The sequence below is a fragment of the Xenopus tropicalis genome, chromosome 2 (genome assembly GCF_000004195.4).
Source record: "Xenopus tropicalis strain Nigerian chromosome 2, UCB_Xtro_10.0, whole genome shotgun sequence".
In the NCBI taxonomy this organism is placed as follows: domain Eukaryota; kingdom Metazoa; phylum Chordata; class Amphibia; order Anura; family Pipidae; genus Xenopus; species Xenopus tropicalis.
Window position 1 is genome coordinate 73,506,790 of NC_030678.2, and position 17,072 is coordinate 73,523,861.

The following is a 17,072-nucleotide window of genomic DNA, read 5'->3' on the forward strand; positions in this document are numbered from 1 at the left end:
AGGGCATTCAAGTTAGCTGGGACAGCTAACTTGAATTTTTTGAACTCTTATTTTTCATCTGTCTATACATCTGAGGAGCCAGATAATGAAGGCTTCCCTTGTAATATGCCCAGTTCTAGTAATTTAGCTACTGACGCATGGGTCACTCGGGAGGAAATTCAAAAGAGACTTGAACATGTAAAGGTAAACAAAGGTCCAGGGCCGGATGGGATTCATCCCAGGGTATTAAATGAGCTGAGCGCTGTGATTGCCAAACCTCTTCACTTAATTTTTCAGGATTCATTGAGGTCTGGCATGGTGCCAAGAGACTGGCGGATTGCTAATGTGGTGCCGTTATTTAAAAAGGGATCCCGTTCTCAGCCTGAAAACTATAGGCCTGTTAGTCTGACATCAGTAGTAGGAAAACTTTTGGAAGGGGTAATAAGGGATAGGGTACAGTGGTGTGAAAAACTATTTGCCCCCTTCCTGATTTCTTATTCTTTTGCATGTTTGTCACACTTAAATGTTTCTGCTCATAAAACACATTTAACTATTAGTCAAAGATAACACAAGTAAACACAAAATGCAGTTTTTAAATGAGGGTTTTTATTATTAAGGGAGAAAAAAAATCCAAACCTACATGGCCCTGTGTGAAAAAGTAATTGCCCCCTGAACCTAATAACTGGTTGGGCCACCCTTAGCAGCAATAACTGCAATCAAGCGTTTGCGATAACTTGCAACGAGTCTTTTACAGCGCTCTGGAGGAATTTTGGCCCACTCGTCTTTGCAGAATTGTTGTAATTCAGCTTTATTTGAGGGTTTTCTAGCATGAACCGTCTTTTTAAGGTCATGCCACAACATCTCAATAGGATTCAGGTCAGGACTTTGACTAGGCCACTCCAAAGTCTTCATTTTGTTTTTCTTCAGCCATTCAGAGGTGGATTTGCTGGTGTGTTTTGGGTCATTGTCCTGCTGCAGCACCCAAGATCGCTTCAGCTTGAGTTGACGAACAGATGGCCGGACATATTCCTTCAGGATTTTTTGGTAGACAGTAGAATTCATGGTTCCATCTATCACAGCAAGCCTTCTAGGTCCTGAAGCAGCAAAACAACCCCAGACCATCACACTACCACCACCATATTTTACTGTTGGTATGATGTTCTTTTTCTGAAATGCTGTGTTACTTTTAAGCCAGATATAACGGGACACACACCTTCCAAAAAGTTCAACTTTTGTCTCGTCGGTCCACAAGGTATTTTCCCAAAAGTCTTGGCAATCATTGAGATGTTTTTTAGCAAAATTGAGATGAGCCTTAATGTTCTTTTTGCTTAAAAGTGGTTTGTGCCTTGGAAATCTGCCATGCAGGCCGTTTTTGCCCAGTCTCTTTCTTATGGTGGAGTCGTGAACACTGACCTTAATTGAGGCAAGTGAGGCCTGCAGTTCTTTAGATGTTGTGCTGGGGTCTTTTGTGGCCTCTCGGATGAGTTGTCTCTGCGCTCTTGGGGTAATTTTGGTTGGCCGGCCACTCCTGGGAAGGTTCACCACTGTTCCATGTTTTTGCCATTTGTGGATAATGGCTCTCACTGTGGTTCGCTGGAGTCCCAAAGCTTTAGAAATGGCTTTATAACCTTTACCAGACTGATAGATCTCAATTACTTTTGTTCTCATTTGCTCCTGAATTTATTTGGATCTTGGCATGATCTGTAGCTTTTGAGGTGCTTTTGGGCTACTTCTCTGTGTCAGGTAGCTCCTATTTAAGTGATTTCTTGATTGAAACAGGTGTGGCAGTAATCAGGCCTGGGGGTGACTACAGAAATTGATATTGAAATTGAAAATTGAAATTGATAAACCACAGTTAAGTTATTTTTTAACAAGGGGGGCAATCACTTTTTCACAGAGGGCCATGTAGATTTGGAGTTTTTTTTCTCCCTTAATAACGTAAACCTTCATTTAAAAACTGCATTTTGTGTTCAATTATGTTATCTTTGACTAATAGTTAACGGTTTTTGATGAGCAGAAACATTTAAGTGTGACAAACATGCAAAAGAGTAAGAAATCAGGCAAATAGTTTTTCACACCACTGTACTTGAATACATTGCAGTTCACAATACTATTAGTTTGTGCCAGCATGGTTTTATGCGTAACAGATCTTGCCAGACTAATTTAGTTGCCTTTTATGAGGAGGTGAGTAGGAACCTTGATGCTGGAATGGCAGTTGATGTCATCTACTTGGACTTTGCTAAAGCGTTTGATACAGTACCTCACAGAAGGTTAATGATCAAATTAAGGAATATTGGCCTAGAACATAATATTTGTAATTGGATAGAGAACTGGCTGAAGGATAGAGTACAAAGAGTGGTGGTAAATGGAACATTTTCTAATTGGACCAGTGTGGTTAGTGGAGTACCGCAGGGGTCAGTCCTTGGGCCTTTGCTGTTTAACTTGTTTATTAATGACCTGGAGGTGGGCATAGACAGTATTGTTTCTATTTTTGCTGATGACACTAAATTGTGCAAAACTATAAGTTCCATGCAGGATGCTGCTGCTTTGCAGAGCGATTTGACAAAATTAGATAACTGGGCAGCAAACTGGAAAATGAGGTTCAATGTTGATAATTGCAAAGTTATGCACTTTGGTAGAAATAATATAAACGCAAACTATCTACTGAATAGTAGTGTGTTGGGGGTATCCTTAATGGAGAAGGATCTAGGGGTTTTTGTTGATAACAAGTTGTCTAATTCCAGGCAGTGTCATTCTGTGGCTACTAAAGCAAATAAAGTGCTGTCTTGTATAAAAAAGGGCATTGACTCAAGGGATGAGAACATAATTTTGCCCCTTTATAGGTCCCTGGTAAGGCCTCACCTTGAGTATGCAGTGCAGTTTTGGGCTCCAGTCCTTAAGAAGGATATTAATGAGCTGGAGAGAGTGCAGAGACGTGCAACTAAACTGGTTAAGGGGATGGAAGATTTAAACTATGAGGTGAGACTGTCGAGGTTGGGGTTGTTTTCTCTGGAAAAGAGGCGCTTGCGAGGGGACATGATTACTCTGTACAAGTACATTAGGGGGGATTATAGGCAGTTGGGGGATGTTCTTTTTTCCCATAAAAACAATCAAAGCACCAGAGGTCACCCCTTTAGATTAGAGGAACGGAGCTTCCATTTGAAGCAGCGTAGGTGGTTTTTCACGGTGAGGGCAGTGAGGTTATGGAATGCCCTTCCTAGTGATGTGGTAATGGCAGATTCTGTTAATGCCTTTAAGAGGGGCCTGGATGAGTTCTTGATCAATCAGAATATCCAAGGCTATTGTGATACTAATATCTACAGTTAGTACTAGTGGTTGTATTTATAGTTTATGTATGTGAGTGTATAGATTGGTAGGTGTGGGTTAGGTGTGCTGGGTTTACTTGGATGGGTTGAACTTGATGGACACAGGTCTTTTTTCAACCCTATGTAACTATGTAACTATGTAGTAACATAGTAAGGTAGGTTGAAAAAAAGACATACGTCAATCACGTTAAACGGTAATGCCTATATATAACCTGCTTGCTTGTTGATCCAGAGGAAGGCAAAATATACCCCATCTGCTTGAATAATCTAAAACTTTGCATTTACAGTCTAATCTATTCCTTTCCTTTCCATCTGTTGTGAACATGGAACTAGGGGTAGGCAGAATAGGCACATGCCTCGGGGGCAACAATTGGGGAGCGCTAGGCATGTATCTCCTCTGCTTGTGCTCTGCTAGTTCAGGTCCTGGAGGAACTCAAATGCTGCAAGTTTCAATTATTCCCTGTGCTCTTCAGATCCCACTTCTCACGATTGTCAGCGCACTCATGCATGTGCATGCTCGGATACAGGAGGGGACAGGGATACACCCGGGTTGCCTGGGGCTCACACTTAACTTGGCCTGGCCCTCTGTGAACTTCAGGTCCCAAAATGCCTAACCACCAAAAGGTACAAAGTGTGCCAGGTGCAGTAATCCATAGCAACCAATAAGATTTTATTTTAAAGATGTAGCCAGTACATGCTACCTGCTAATTATTAGTAACCAGACCTGTAGTAAGCTTTGCACCTTTTTTACATAACCCAATTAGTGTTGGCGAGAGAGAGGAGACACTGGATAAATTAGTTCACAGCAATTAATAAGCTCCAATTTCAACGTAAGTAATATATAAGCTAACTGCCTGCAAGAATGCTGAGAGAACTTATTTCAGAATGAAACCTATGCGGCCATGCCATTCTATTTTTTTCCACTTGTGTGTTCTAACTGTGTGTGCAACCTAGTGGAGAAATACAGAATACGTTTTAAAGGAAAGCTTTTCACCATAACTATATTAAAAAAATGCCGCAAATCTATGCTCTATGTAAAAGGAAAGGTATCATAAATTGGCTTATTTAAAAGGGCAATGAAACACCAATTCACGAAGATACGCTAGGCAACCCAAGTAAAGTGAATCACTAGGTTTTTCCTCTGGGTTTGAGATGACTCCATACCTAACCCACCACCTCTTGAGCTCAGACAACAAAAGGCAATTTCTCCTTGAGCCCCAATTACCGTAGTTTGGATGACCTTGACATGAACCGTCTTTAACTGTAACTATAAGCTTAATTCTGAACCAAATAAAGTCTATATTATACTACATTATGAAACACTTTCATTGTACAGCTCTGTGGAAAATGGTTATGCTTCATAAATACATATTATTAACATGTACCATCTTCAGTAACTGCCAGTCATTTAATTCAATATGCAGTTAAATTATGCAAATCATATTTGTTTTTTTAAATAGGATGTAGAAATCTTAAAAGGGGCAGTTTAAATATCATGTAGATATCTGTATTTCAAGAGAATATGCACTTGATCTTTTCTCTTTGTTTACTTTTTCAACATTTTATTCTGCTTCTCTTAAGAATTCTGGTTGTTATGGTGTATCTACCCTAGCAACCAGGTAACCATTTCAAATTTCAGACTCAAAGATAAATAGTAGTTGATCTGATAAAAGAAATACTAATAAAATAAACATCTAACCCTACTGGTTGCTGGGGTCAGTGATACATGACTAGGGGTTGACTGGTGCTGGCAAGACTTTAAGCCCTAAGGGCAAGGCCCCACAAGGTGGATTGTCAGTGTATGCAAGCTGACAATCCGTCATACACTTGAAAAATCTTTTTGTGTCTGCACCCAGAAGCATTGAATCCATATTTGCAGGTACATGCAGCCGATATCTCCAACTAAAGTGAGAGGTTCCATTTTTTGGCAGATACCAGCTGCGTTTGCCTGCAACCAAACGTATTCAGCACTTCCAGGTGCAGGTACAATTAGAAAAAAATTTTTTCAGGTGGACGTGCAGATATTCAGCCTGTGCTTATAAGTAGACTGACAATGTGCCTCATAGGGCCTTACCCTAAAGGTTTCCAGTGGAAAAATTTTGTATGGAGTCCCCATCTCATTTCAGTCAAAATATATATCTGATTCTAACTTCACAATGGTCTTGGGTGGGACCGGGAAATAATGTTTTTTTCTGGAAACCAAAACAGTATTCTCCAATAGCTTTCAGGAAGACAAGAGAATACACATTGATGAGTTGCAAACATACAGTAGCCTCTAAAAAAAACAACACTGTATACAATGAGAAATATGGCAGCCATAATAAAGCATTCACAATTCGAGTGTAATCTGCTCTCTCTAGTATCCCCTGTAAATTCCCCATGCCAGTCATCCTTGAATGCTACATTCAACAAAAGCTATTTTGGTAACAGCCTATAATACATTCTTTTATGCTGCCATGTTTTATAATGTGCATCACTTATGAAATGCTTTACATAACCAGGTTGTATAACTCGTGACAATAATGTACAGCTTTATCACCACCCAGTATGAAATCCCACACTAATGCGCCTTTTTAAAATTCCTCACAGCAGGATAAAATCCTTTGCTAATGCACACCTACCGTATATACTCGAGTATAAGCCGAGTTTTTCAGCCCCAAAAAAGGGCTGAAAAATTAAAACTCGGCTTATACTCGAGCCAAAGTAGAGATCTTACCGCCTCCCCTGCCAGTGCCAGAGCCGCCGCTAGGCTTCCTAATACTGCGCTCTTCTGCGCTTCTAGGCGGATGTGACGTCATGCGCCCCCCTTCCTACACGCTTCTGCCCTGCCAGCGCTTCCCATTCCCGCAGATATCAGCAGCCTTTGCAAGTGCCAGAGCCAACAGAGCCGCCGCCAGACTTCCTAATACTGCGCTCTTCTGCACTTCTGGGCGGATGTGACGTCACGCGCCCCCCTTCCTGCACGCTTCTGCCCTGCCAGCGCTTCCCGTTCCCACAGATATCAGCAGCCTTTACCACCTGGATGCACCTATCTTATTGCATACCAATGTATGCGCTAATGGAGACCATCACTTCTGGATATTCTCGTGCCCAATGGGAGTGTGGCAGGTGTGAGAGGGATGGAGCATTTGTACGGTAATTAAAATTTGAGATTCTCAGATTATCTGGTGGCTATAGTTGTGCCTTTTTTAATGCTGATTAAAAGCAGACATTTGCAACAAATTGTTATTGAATAGAGGAAGGGGCCCCTTTACCTCCAGACATGTTTTTATGGGTTATATTTTAGGTATGCCTCAATAAATGTAGGTTTTTATTATATTTCAAGACTGTTAATCATAGTGGCTTGTTAAACAGGGTTATTATATTTTTAATTTACCAGTCCACAGATACCGGTAATCCTCTAGCATAATGGAATTCTGCTTATCTGTGCACTAGAAATCCAATTATTTACCTCGCAAGGACCAAACTCGGCTTATACTCGAGTCAATAAGTTTTTCACGTTTTCTTAGGTAAAATTAGGTACCTCGGCTTATACTCGGGTCGGCTTATACTCGAGTATATACGGTATATTACTAACCTCTCTAAAATTCTGCCATGCTTCACAGACTATTATTAAGAGACTATACATAATCCAACACAGACAAGAGCATATTTAGGTAAAATGCAAGCTTTCATTAGCCCTCCCTGTGTAAAATTAATGCTGCCATTACCTATTAGAGATGCCCTTAATTAAGCTATGATTGTGCATCAACTCCTTCAGCAGGGAGAAGTAACCTAACAACAAGGCAAACTTACATATATGATGAGAGGAACAGATATATTTTGTTATTCCTTATTTCCTAATTTTTTTTTTTATTTTTTTTTTGACGCAAAAGTGGCAACCAGATTAACTTCAACGGGGAAACCTCAATTTTACTTTAGATGTGTGATACCATATATTGCATAATGCATTACCCCGGTTTTCCTTTATTTTACACAATTTATTTTTCTGGTCCCCTGAAAAAAGTAAAATGGGGGTTCTAGTCTCTTTTTTTGGCATAGTAATGACCACTTCAGCTTTATTATACCTCATTTTCTACAAATTACTACATCTTTTACATAGAGATTCAGGAATGTAAAGATGGCCAAGAAGCTGTTGGTAACCTTAGCTTATTTATAAAGATTGCCAAATGATCTGCTCATTTGCTTTATCCAATTTGGCCATCCATGCCCTGGGCCAGAATGTACTAAATTTGATCATTACACTTTACTATGCAAATAGAAATGGACTGCATCAACACACTTTTGTGATCTTGCATTAAAAAAATGCACAGTTGCACAGCCTTGTTATATATTTTTATTATAAGATGTAATTTACCTCACGACAGATGTATAAAAGTACTACATTTATACAATACCATAAAATTATAATTTATGGTTGCCATTATACATACTTAATTTTTTACCTAAAGTAGTAATAAAGTATTAACTCATTTTGGTATTAAATACCGAGTAACCAGCATTTATATCCTTAAAAAAAAAAAAGTCCAATAAATTAGTGGGCAGTCACTTATATAATTGCCATTAAAATTGGATTATATTCTATCCAGTCACCTTGGATCATCCAATAATCTCTTATTGGGGCACATTCCAAATAATATATATTTTATTTTATAGAATATATTTTATATAAAAATGTCCTTAAAAGGAAAATAATTGGGTAAAACATGTTTCTATACTTACCATTTATAACTGGTGTAAAGACAGCCATTCCTGCAAAGTTTGGGTTTGAAACTGTTTTATCCAATATTAGTCCGCCCACACTGGCAAAGAAAACAAACAAGTTAAATATTAGTTAACCTTTTTAGTGCCACAGGACGTAGAATCTACGTCCTGGGTACTAAAGGACCTAAGTGCCACAGAACGTAGATTCTACGTCCTGGGGCACTTCCGGGTTTGGGAGCGGAGAAGCGGCTTTTCAAGCCGCTCCTTCGCTCCCAGCTCGTTCCCCAGCCTCCAGACAATAGTCAGAGGTGGGGAACGAGTGGCCCCTGGGGCGCGATCGCCCAGGGGCCACATAAGAAAAGGCAGGCACGTGAAATCCATTCCTGGATTTCACGATCGCCTTCTGCCTTTCTCTGCTCCCCCCCCTGCTGGCCCCCCTCCTTCCTGCTGCAGATACTCACTCCGGAACGGCTGCGTGTGTCTCCCTGCAGATCCACGATCTCCTACACAGGTAAGTGGCAAAAACACACATACACACACATAATACACTAATACACACTTATACTCACATTTACACACAAACACATACATTTTAGGGGAGTTGGGAGATTTCAAACATTCACAACACTTACACTTACACACACTTACTTGCATACATGCACACAAAACACATTTTACCTAATGTACACACACACTTACACACTTATGTAATTTTGTAATTTTTTTTTTTTTTCTAATCGCATCGTTTTTATTCCTGCCTGAAAAAAATGTTTTATTGCCATTGCGGATAGTGTATTCGCTAACCGCACTGCGCAATATCTTTTGTGTATTATTTTGGGGTTTCTACTACATTTTCTGTGATTTTGGTGGATTTTGGGGTATTTTACTGCATGTTTAGCCATTTTATAGCATTTTCAGTTATGCATAGTTCTTGTTCGCTTGATTTTCAGAAATGTCACAAAAACCGTTCTGTTTAGCATAGCTTTGTAGTTTGTAGTAGAAAGTTTTATTTACCCATTTTTGTTTTGTCAGAATGTGTACTTTCGGAAAATATATGGTTTTCTAGGGTCTCCTTACTGTTAGGTGGTCGTATGGCACATAATACACATACCGGGTGCAAAAACTGCATGAGCCGAAGCATCTTATGTGAAAATTCATATGCACTATTTTTACTTGGGTGCCCCTGTACCCCACATAGTTTGGTAAATCTATGCATATAGGGCATCAAACTGTTCAGTAGACCCCTAGCGTTCATATTTAGAATGTTTTATGTTGATACGGTACATAATGTGGGGGTACATAATGGGGTAAAATGCAAGCTTTGTGACAATTTTCAGAAATGTCATAAAAACCGTTCTGTTTAGCATAGCTTTGTAGTTTGGTAGTTTGTAGTAGAAAGATGTATGTACCCATTTTTGTTTTGTCAGAATGTGTACTTTCGGAAAATATATGGTTTTCTAGGGTCTCCTTACTGTTAGGTGGTCGTATGGCACATAATACACATACCGGGTGCAAAAACTGCATGAGCCGAAGCATCTTATGTGAAAATTCATATGCACTATTTTTACTTGGGTGCCCCTGTACCCCACATAGTTTGGTAAATCTATGCATATAGGGCATCAAACTGTTCAGTAGACCCCTAGCGTTCATATTTAGAATGTTTTATGTTGATACGGTACATAATGTGGGGGTACATAATGGGGTAAAATGCAAGCTTTGTGACAATTTTCAGAAATGTCATAAAAACCGTTCTGTTTAGCATAGCTTTGTAGTTTGGTAGTTTGTAGTAGAAAGATGTATGTACCCATTTTTGTTTTGTCAGAATGTGTACTTTCGGAAAATATATGGTTTTCTAGGGTCTCCTTACTGTTAGGTGGTCGTATGGCACATAATACACATACCGGGTGCAAAAACTGCATGAGCCGAAGCATCTTATGTGAAAATTCATATGCACTATTTTTACTTGGGTGCCCCTGTACCCCACATAGTTTGGCAAATCTATGCATATAGGGCATCAAACTGTTCAGTAGACCCCTGGCGTTCATATTTAGAATGTTTTATGTTGATACGGTACAAAATGTGGGGGTACATAATGGGGTAAAATGCAAGCTTTGTGACAATTTTCAGAAATGTCATAAAAACCGTTCTGTTTAGCATAGCTTTGTAGTTTGGTAGTTTGTAGTAGAAAGATGTATGTACCCATTTTTGTTTTGTCAGAATGTGTACTTTCGGAAAATATATGGTTTTCTAGGGTTTCCTTACTGTTAGGTGGTCGTATGGCACATAATACACATACGGGGTGCAAAAACTGCATGAGCCGAAGCATCTTATGTGAAAATTCATATGCACTATTTTTACTTGGGTGCCCCTGTACCCCACATAGTTTGGCAAATCTATGCATATAGGGCATCAAACTGTTCAGTAGACCCCTGGCGTTCATATTTAGAATGTTTTATGTTGATACGGTACAAAATGTGGGGGTACATAATGGGGTAAAATGCAAGCTTTGTGACAATTTTCAGAAATGTCAAAAAAAGCTTTCTGTTTAGCATAGCTTTGTAGTTTGGTAGTTTGCAGTAGAAAGATGTATTTACCCATTTTTGTTTTGTCAGATTGTGTACTTTCGGAAAATGTATAGTTTTCTAGGGTCTCCTTACTGTTAGGGGGTCTTATGCCGCATAATGCACATGCCGGTAGCTTATATTGCAGTGTATACACTTTGTATGCACTAACTTCCTTTTGGGGTCTCTAAATGCCAGATACATCGGTGATCCTATGCACAATGGGCATCAAACTGTTCAGCGGACCCTTGGCTTTCATATTTAGGGTCTGTTCTTTTGGTACCTAATGTTATGTGGGAGATAAGGTGCTTGAAAGTGGAAGATTTGATGTGTTTTTCAGGTATTTCACCAAAACTAGCAATTTTGGGAAAGCACTGCGACTCTGTAGTTTGGAGTAGAAAGACATGGGTACCAATTTTGAATTCGCCCGAATGTGTACTTTCCAAAAATATATGGTTTTGGGGGGTCAATGTATTTTTTTGGGTTTTTACCCCACAGAAAATGCAGTAAACGTGTTGAATTTTCAGTAGCTAAAGAGACCTCTGGGGCAATTTCTATGCACTAACTTCCTTATGGGGTCTCTAAATGCCAGATACAGTGCTGATCCTATGCACAATGGGCATCAAACTGTTCAGCGGACCCTTGGCTTTCATATTTAGGGTGTGTTTTCTTGGTACCTAATTTTATGTGGGAGATAAGGTGCTTGAAAGTGGAAGATTTGATGTGTTTTTCAGGTATTTCACCAAAACTAGCAATTTTGGGAAAGAATTGCGGCTCAGTAGTTTGGAGTAGAAAGACATGGGTACCAATTTTGAATTCGTCCGAATGTGTACTTTCCAAAAATATATGATTTTGGGGGGTCAATGTATTTTTTTGTGTTTTTACCCCACAGAAAATGCAGTAAATGTGTTGAATTTTCAGTAGCTAAAGAGATCTCCTGGGCAATTTGTATGTACTAACTTCCTTTTGGGGTCTCTAAATTCCAGATACATCGGTGATCCTATGCACAATGGGCATCAAACTGTTCAGTGGACCCCTGGCTTTCATATTTAGGGTGTGTTTTCTTCGTACCTAATGTTATGTGGGAGATAAGGTGCTTGAAAATTGAAGATTTGAGGTGATTTTTTAGAATTTTCATAATTTTTTATAGAAAATGCTAAATTCAGTAAAGCATTGCCGTTTGGTACTTAGGAGTTGGAAGACATAGTTACCCATTTCGGATTCGTCAGAATGTGTAGTTTTCAAAAATGTATGGTTTCCTGGGGTAAACCTAATATTCCAGGATTTTTGGCTTTGGAATGTAAAGTATGCCGTATTCTGCTGTAATGCTTTGAAAATTTAGTAATTTACTGCTGGGAGTTTTTGATCTATAGAAGTCAGAAATCTCAATAAAACTATACATATCAGGTATTGGCACGTTCGGGAGACATGAGGCTTTCCAAATCAGTTGAATTTTTGTCCATAAAATAAAATGTGTTTCTGGTATAAATCCTTATATCATGAAAAATAGCATTTTTTCTTTTTTTTTTTGTATTTCAAGCTCTAAATCTTGTTCCAGAAGTGGAAATACACAAAAACTCAGGTAGATTTGGAAAGCTCAGGTTCTCCTGAAAAAAACAATATATAGTTTGCCTACCTAAACTTAACCCTGCCCCCAGTAAAAGCCCCTACATTGAGAGAGCACAGAATGTTTACAAAACGTCTGGCACTGGGGGGAACTGAAATGACGAATTCGGCTGGCACTTAAAGGGTTAAATCTGTATGGGGGTGCACAAGAATGCATAATTTATGAGCGAAAAACAAAAATAGCAAAATTATGCCGTGTGACCCCCACCCCCCCCCCCGTGTACAATATACACCCTTGAGGGATATAGGCTACCCTGAGGGGTAACTAAATTTTTAACTATTGTTAAACACTCAGCATCCATTGAGAGAGAAAAATGGAAGCTAATGGGCGATTTATCAACATTTGTATTTAAATGTTTTTTGAGTTATGTTTCATAAACTCAACTTTGACTAGGACAACTTCCATTGACTTCTACATGAACTCACAAGCTTTTAACTGCCAAATTTTTACATTCGAGCTTTCTGGTTTTTTGCACTTAATAAATAATATTTTTAGAGGAAAAAATTTGAATGATGAAAAAAAATTATGATTTCAGCGTTGATAAATTACCCCCCCCCCCCCCAAAAAAAAATAGAAACTGCACTTGTTTTCTAAATAGAACTTACTTTGCAATCCCCTGGCAAGTTTACTGCCCAAAATTATTTACAATACGATTGTGCAAATGTTTGTACAATCAAAGATCCTTTTGCTTGCTCCTCTACTCTTACACAAGATAATAAATGTAGGAACAATAAAAAGTGCTTTTATAAAAATTGTGTGTTTACACATGCAGTCTTATGGAGTATATACTGGGTGTGGAATAATTCTCTCTCTCTATAAGTGCTTCCATGAAAATTAGTTAGTTGTGGTGTCATTACTAGGTGGAACCTTTCATTCTAAATACATTTTAATGTACAGGTATGGGATCCCTTATCCGGAACACCGATATCCAGAAAGCTCGTCTCCCATAGTCACAATTTTAATCAAATAATTTGGATTTTTAAAATGTATTTCCTTTTTGTCTGTAAAAATAAAACAGTGCTTTGTATTTGATCCAAACTAAGATATAATTATTCCTTGCTGGATGCAAAATAATCTTATTGAGTTTAATTAATGTTTTATTGATTTTTTTTTATAGACTTAAGGTATGGAGACCCAAATTACGGAAAGACCCCTTATCCGGAATACCCTTGGTCCCAAACATTCTGGATAAGGGGTCCTAAACCTGTACTGGGTATATCCTTTAAGCAGTTTCTTTTGGAAAGGGACAGGAAGTTTAAGACATTGAGTTATTGACATTAGTTTGTGCTAATGAAACATTTTAGCATTTTGCTATATATTTACAGAGTGCAGTAGTCTACTGCAAGTCATTTAATAAGGGCTGCATTGGCTTCTATGTGCTTCATTTTATACAACTGTAATGCATTTAAAAGGGCAGCATGCACTCATTTTTTACATAAGAACAATAAATAGGGCTTGTGCCATAATTTTTGCTGGTTATTTTAATCTTGAGCTATACAAGACAAAAGGGTAAATTAAAGCTACTCTGCATTTAGTCCTTGTGTAGCTAATTAGATTACCATTAGCACTGCACAGATAACCCCTCTCCCTTCCCCCTTTGTTGTGACTGTTTTGTTAGCAGAAGTCCATTATGCAGCAGGATTATCTGTGCAGTGGTAAACTATCAGTATCACAAAACAAAGCATGGAGGACTTTTAGTTTCCATGTTGGCCTTGTTTAACTCAGAAAATAAGAACCATAGATTTATTTTTATAATAGGCAAAAAGTATTGAATTCATGATTGAAAAAAACAAGGATACTGGCTCTTAACAAAGACTACCAATACACACCTGCTAATGGCCATAGCAATTATGACTGGCTCCCATCCAGATGACAACACCTCTCGAGTTGCAGGGTTCCTCCTTGCAATTACAAACCATATGGGCAGCAAAGCCAGAAACAGTATGCAGACGACTGGGTTAACATAGACATTATTTTCTGATGGGTGGGAAATAGAAAGCTTGTTATTATTTATGAATAAGACATAGTAACATACATAGTAACATAGTAAGTTGGGTTGAAAAAATACATATGTCCATCACGTTCAACCATAATGCCTATATATAATCTGCCTAACTTCTAGTTGATCCAGAGGAAGGCAACAAACCCCATCTGAAGCCTCTCTTATTTGCCGCAGAGGGGAAAAAATTCCTTCCTGACGCCAAGATGGCAATCGGACCAGTCCCTGGATCAACTTGTACTAAGAGCTATCTCCCATAACCCTGTATTCCCTCACTTGCTAAGAATCCATCCAGCCCCTTCTTAAAGTTATATAATGTATCAGCCAGCACGACTGATTCGGGGAGGGAATTCCACAACTTCACCGCTCTCACAGTAAAAAATCCTTTTCGAATATTTAAATGGAGCCTCCCTTCTTCTAAACGGAGTGGGTGCCCTCGTGTTTGTTGGAAGGACCTACTGGTAAATAAAACTTTAGAGAGGTTATTATATGATCCCCTTATATATTTATACATGTCACCTCTTATGCGCCTCTTCTCCAGTATAAACAGACCCAACTTGGCCAGTCTTTCTTCATAACTGAGACTTTCCATACCCTTTACCAGCTTAGTTGCCCTTCTCTGGACCCTCTCTAACTCAGTAATGTCCCGTTTGAGCACTAGAGACCAAAACTGAACAGCATATTCTAGATGGGGCCTTACCAGCGCTCTGTAAAGGGGAAGAATAACCCCCTCCTCCCGTGAATCTATGCCCCTTTTAATACATCTCAAAACCTTGTTTGCCCTTGCAGCTGCTGCCTGGCATTGCTTGCTACAGCCAAGTTTATTATCTACAAGGACTCCAAGGTCCTTCTCCATTATGGATTTGCCTAGTGCAGTCCCATTAAGGGTATAAGTGGCTTGCCTATTTTTACATCCCAGGTGCATGACCTTACATTTATTCACATTAAGTCTCATCTGCCACTTAGCCGCCCAGATTGCCAGTTGGTCAAGATCCTGCTGCAAGGATGCCACATCCTGGATAGAATTGAATGGTCTGTAGAGTTGTGTGCCATCTGCAAACACTGATACATTACTCATAATACCCTCCCCTAAGTCATTTATGAACAAGTTAAACAAAAGTGGACCCAGTACAGAACCCTGAGAGACCCCACTGAGAACCTTATTCCAAGTAGAGAATGTACCATTAACAACCACCCTCTGTACCAGACATACCTTTACATCAACTACAATAATAAAACAAAAAAAAAAAAAAAACACACAACATTCCTTACATACACTCTAAACCCCTAAAAATGAGCTTAGATTATTCACTTACTTATTTCCTTGTAAAGTCCACAGCTGATTCCCGAAAGAAGTGCCAATGTAACAAGGTCCCCTAGGCTAGCAGCAATTGGGGTTGCCACATTATCAGGATTAATGCCCAGCTTTTTGGAGCCAATAATTACCCCAATCATTACCAGACCTAAAGCAAAGAAAATACAAAAGCAAGAGAACTTTTAAAATTCATTGTATAAGGCAGATAAGTATATAAAAGATATGTATTTTTAAAGAAATACCCCAAATATACATTTAAGCAGTTAAAAATAAATTAATACATTGTTCTGGGATAGGATTTTTGGATAGTTCTTTTGGGTTCTAAGTTGCTTTAAGTGACAGTAACATTATGTGACAAAGGGTAAGATATGGAAAATAAGTAGAGTTTATTCTTGTGTTATGTGCATCTTCATAGACAAATTACATTGTATTTTAAAGACAGTGCTGCAAGAAAAGATTCACAGAAAAATTCAACATACACAAAAATTAGCCATAAACCAAAGTCAGTCCAAAGTCAGGTACATGGTAAATCGTGTCTGGGATTTTGCCCGTAATGTTTGCCCAACTCACAGAAAGACCAGAGAGGTTAGGATGAGGGCTAAACTGAGACAGACACATGCCTAAGACAACTGTTGAAAAACTATTTCAAGTTTAAAGGAGAAGGAAAGGTAAAAACTAAGTAAGCTTTATCAGAAAGGTCTATGTAAATACAGCCATAAGCACTCACAGAAAATCAGTTTTCTATCAAAAGAAACACAGGATTTCTTGTCTTCTTTTGTGTATACATGTACTTTGGTATCAGACTTCCATTCTCAGAAAAATCCTTCATTTCCAGGCCTGAATCTGTGCAGCTCTCTCCCTTCTCCTGCTCCCCTCTCCCATAAGAATTCACTCCCCCTAACATCAGAATGTGTGACCTATGCTATGCCATCGGCTGGAGCTGCAGCAGGAAGCTATGGAGACCAAGCTAAAATGGCAGCTGCTATCTTAAATGGAGGGAGCTTCTAGGGCTGTTTACTCAGGTATGGTAAAGCATTCTGCAGAATAAATATAGCATTCTAGCTTGCATTAATGTGGCTAATCTATTGGTAGTAAAATGCCACAATGACTTTCCTTCTCCTTTAAGATTAAATTGTTTATTTTAAACAGATATAGATGATATATTTATAAATTTCACCCTGTCCAGTCATTCTTTTGATGTGTTTGCAACTACTAGGAAAGCTTTTCTTCTCACCCAGCACCATGGAGGCGATGAAAGCAGTGGAGACGCTGCTTGCACACAGCAAGACAGCATGGTCCATGAGGAAGTGGCCATCAAGGATCCAGCCAAAAATAACAGCAGCCATAGAAGCCAAGAAACCCACAACAGTAGCCTGAACCTGGTGAGACATTACACAGTTGTTAAATAAAGGTTTCAGACTTAGATATTTAAGGAACCTAGTGTGAACTGTTCCCTCTCATCTTAAATTATTCTATTTCCCTTTGACACACACTATAAAGTACTTTTTTGCCCCTTCTTTATTTCTTTCCATCACATAACTACATAAGGTTTAGTAGGGCA

The 17,072-nt window shown here is 38.9% G+C and overlaps 1 protein-coding gene and 1 long non-coding RNA gene across 4 annotated transcripts in view; one reads left to right on the plus strand and one right to left on the minus strand.

The window, feature by feature from the left end:
• slc41a1 (solute carrier family 41 member 1) overlaps positions 1 to 17,072 on the minus strand; it is a 43,627-nt gene that overhangs the window by 8,065 nt on the left and 18,490 nt on the right. For 2 of the 3 annotated variants that reach the window (XM_031896871.1, XM_031896872.1), the window contains exons 5-8: positions 16,689 to 16,890; positions 15,513 to 15,659; positions 14,027 to 14,174; positions 8,028 to 8,107 (exon numbers count right to left, since the gene is read on the minus strand). In XM_031896871.1, the coding sequence (XP_031752731.1) occupies positions 8,028 to 8,107; positions 14,027 to 14,174; positions 15,513 to 15,659; positions 16,689 to 16,890 (577 nt within the window). The remainder of the gene's footprint in view (positions 1 to 8,027; positions 8,108 to 14,026; positions 14,175 to 15,512; positions 15,660 to 16,688; positions 16,891 to 17,072) is intronic. The other variant, XM_002933004.5, reaches the window with a different exon arrangement.
• On the plus strand, positions 16,334 to 16,863 carry LOC116408839. Its single transcript, XR_004221299.1, has 2 exons — positions 16,334 to 16,533; positions 16,728 to 16,863. It is a non-coding gene; the product is annotated as an uncharacterized LOC116408839 (long non-coding RNA).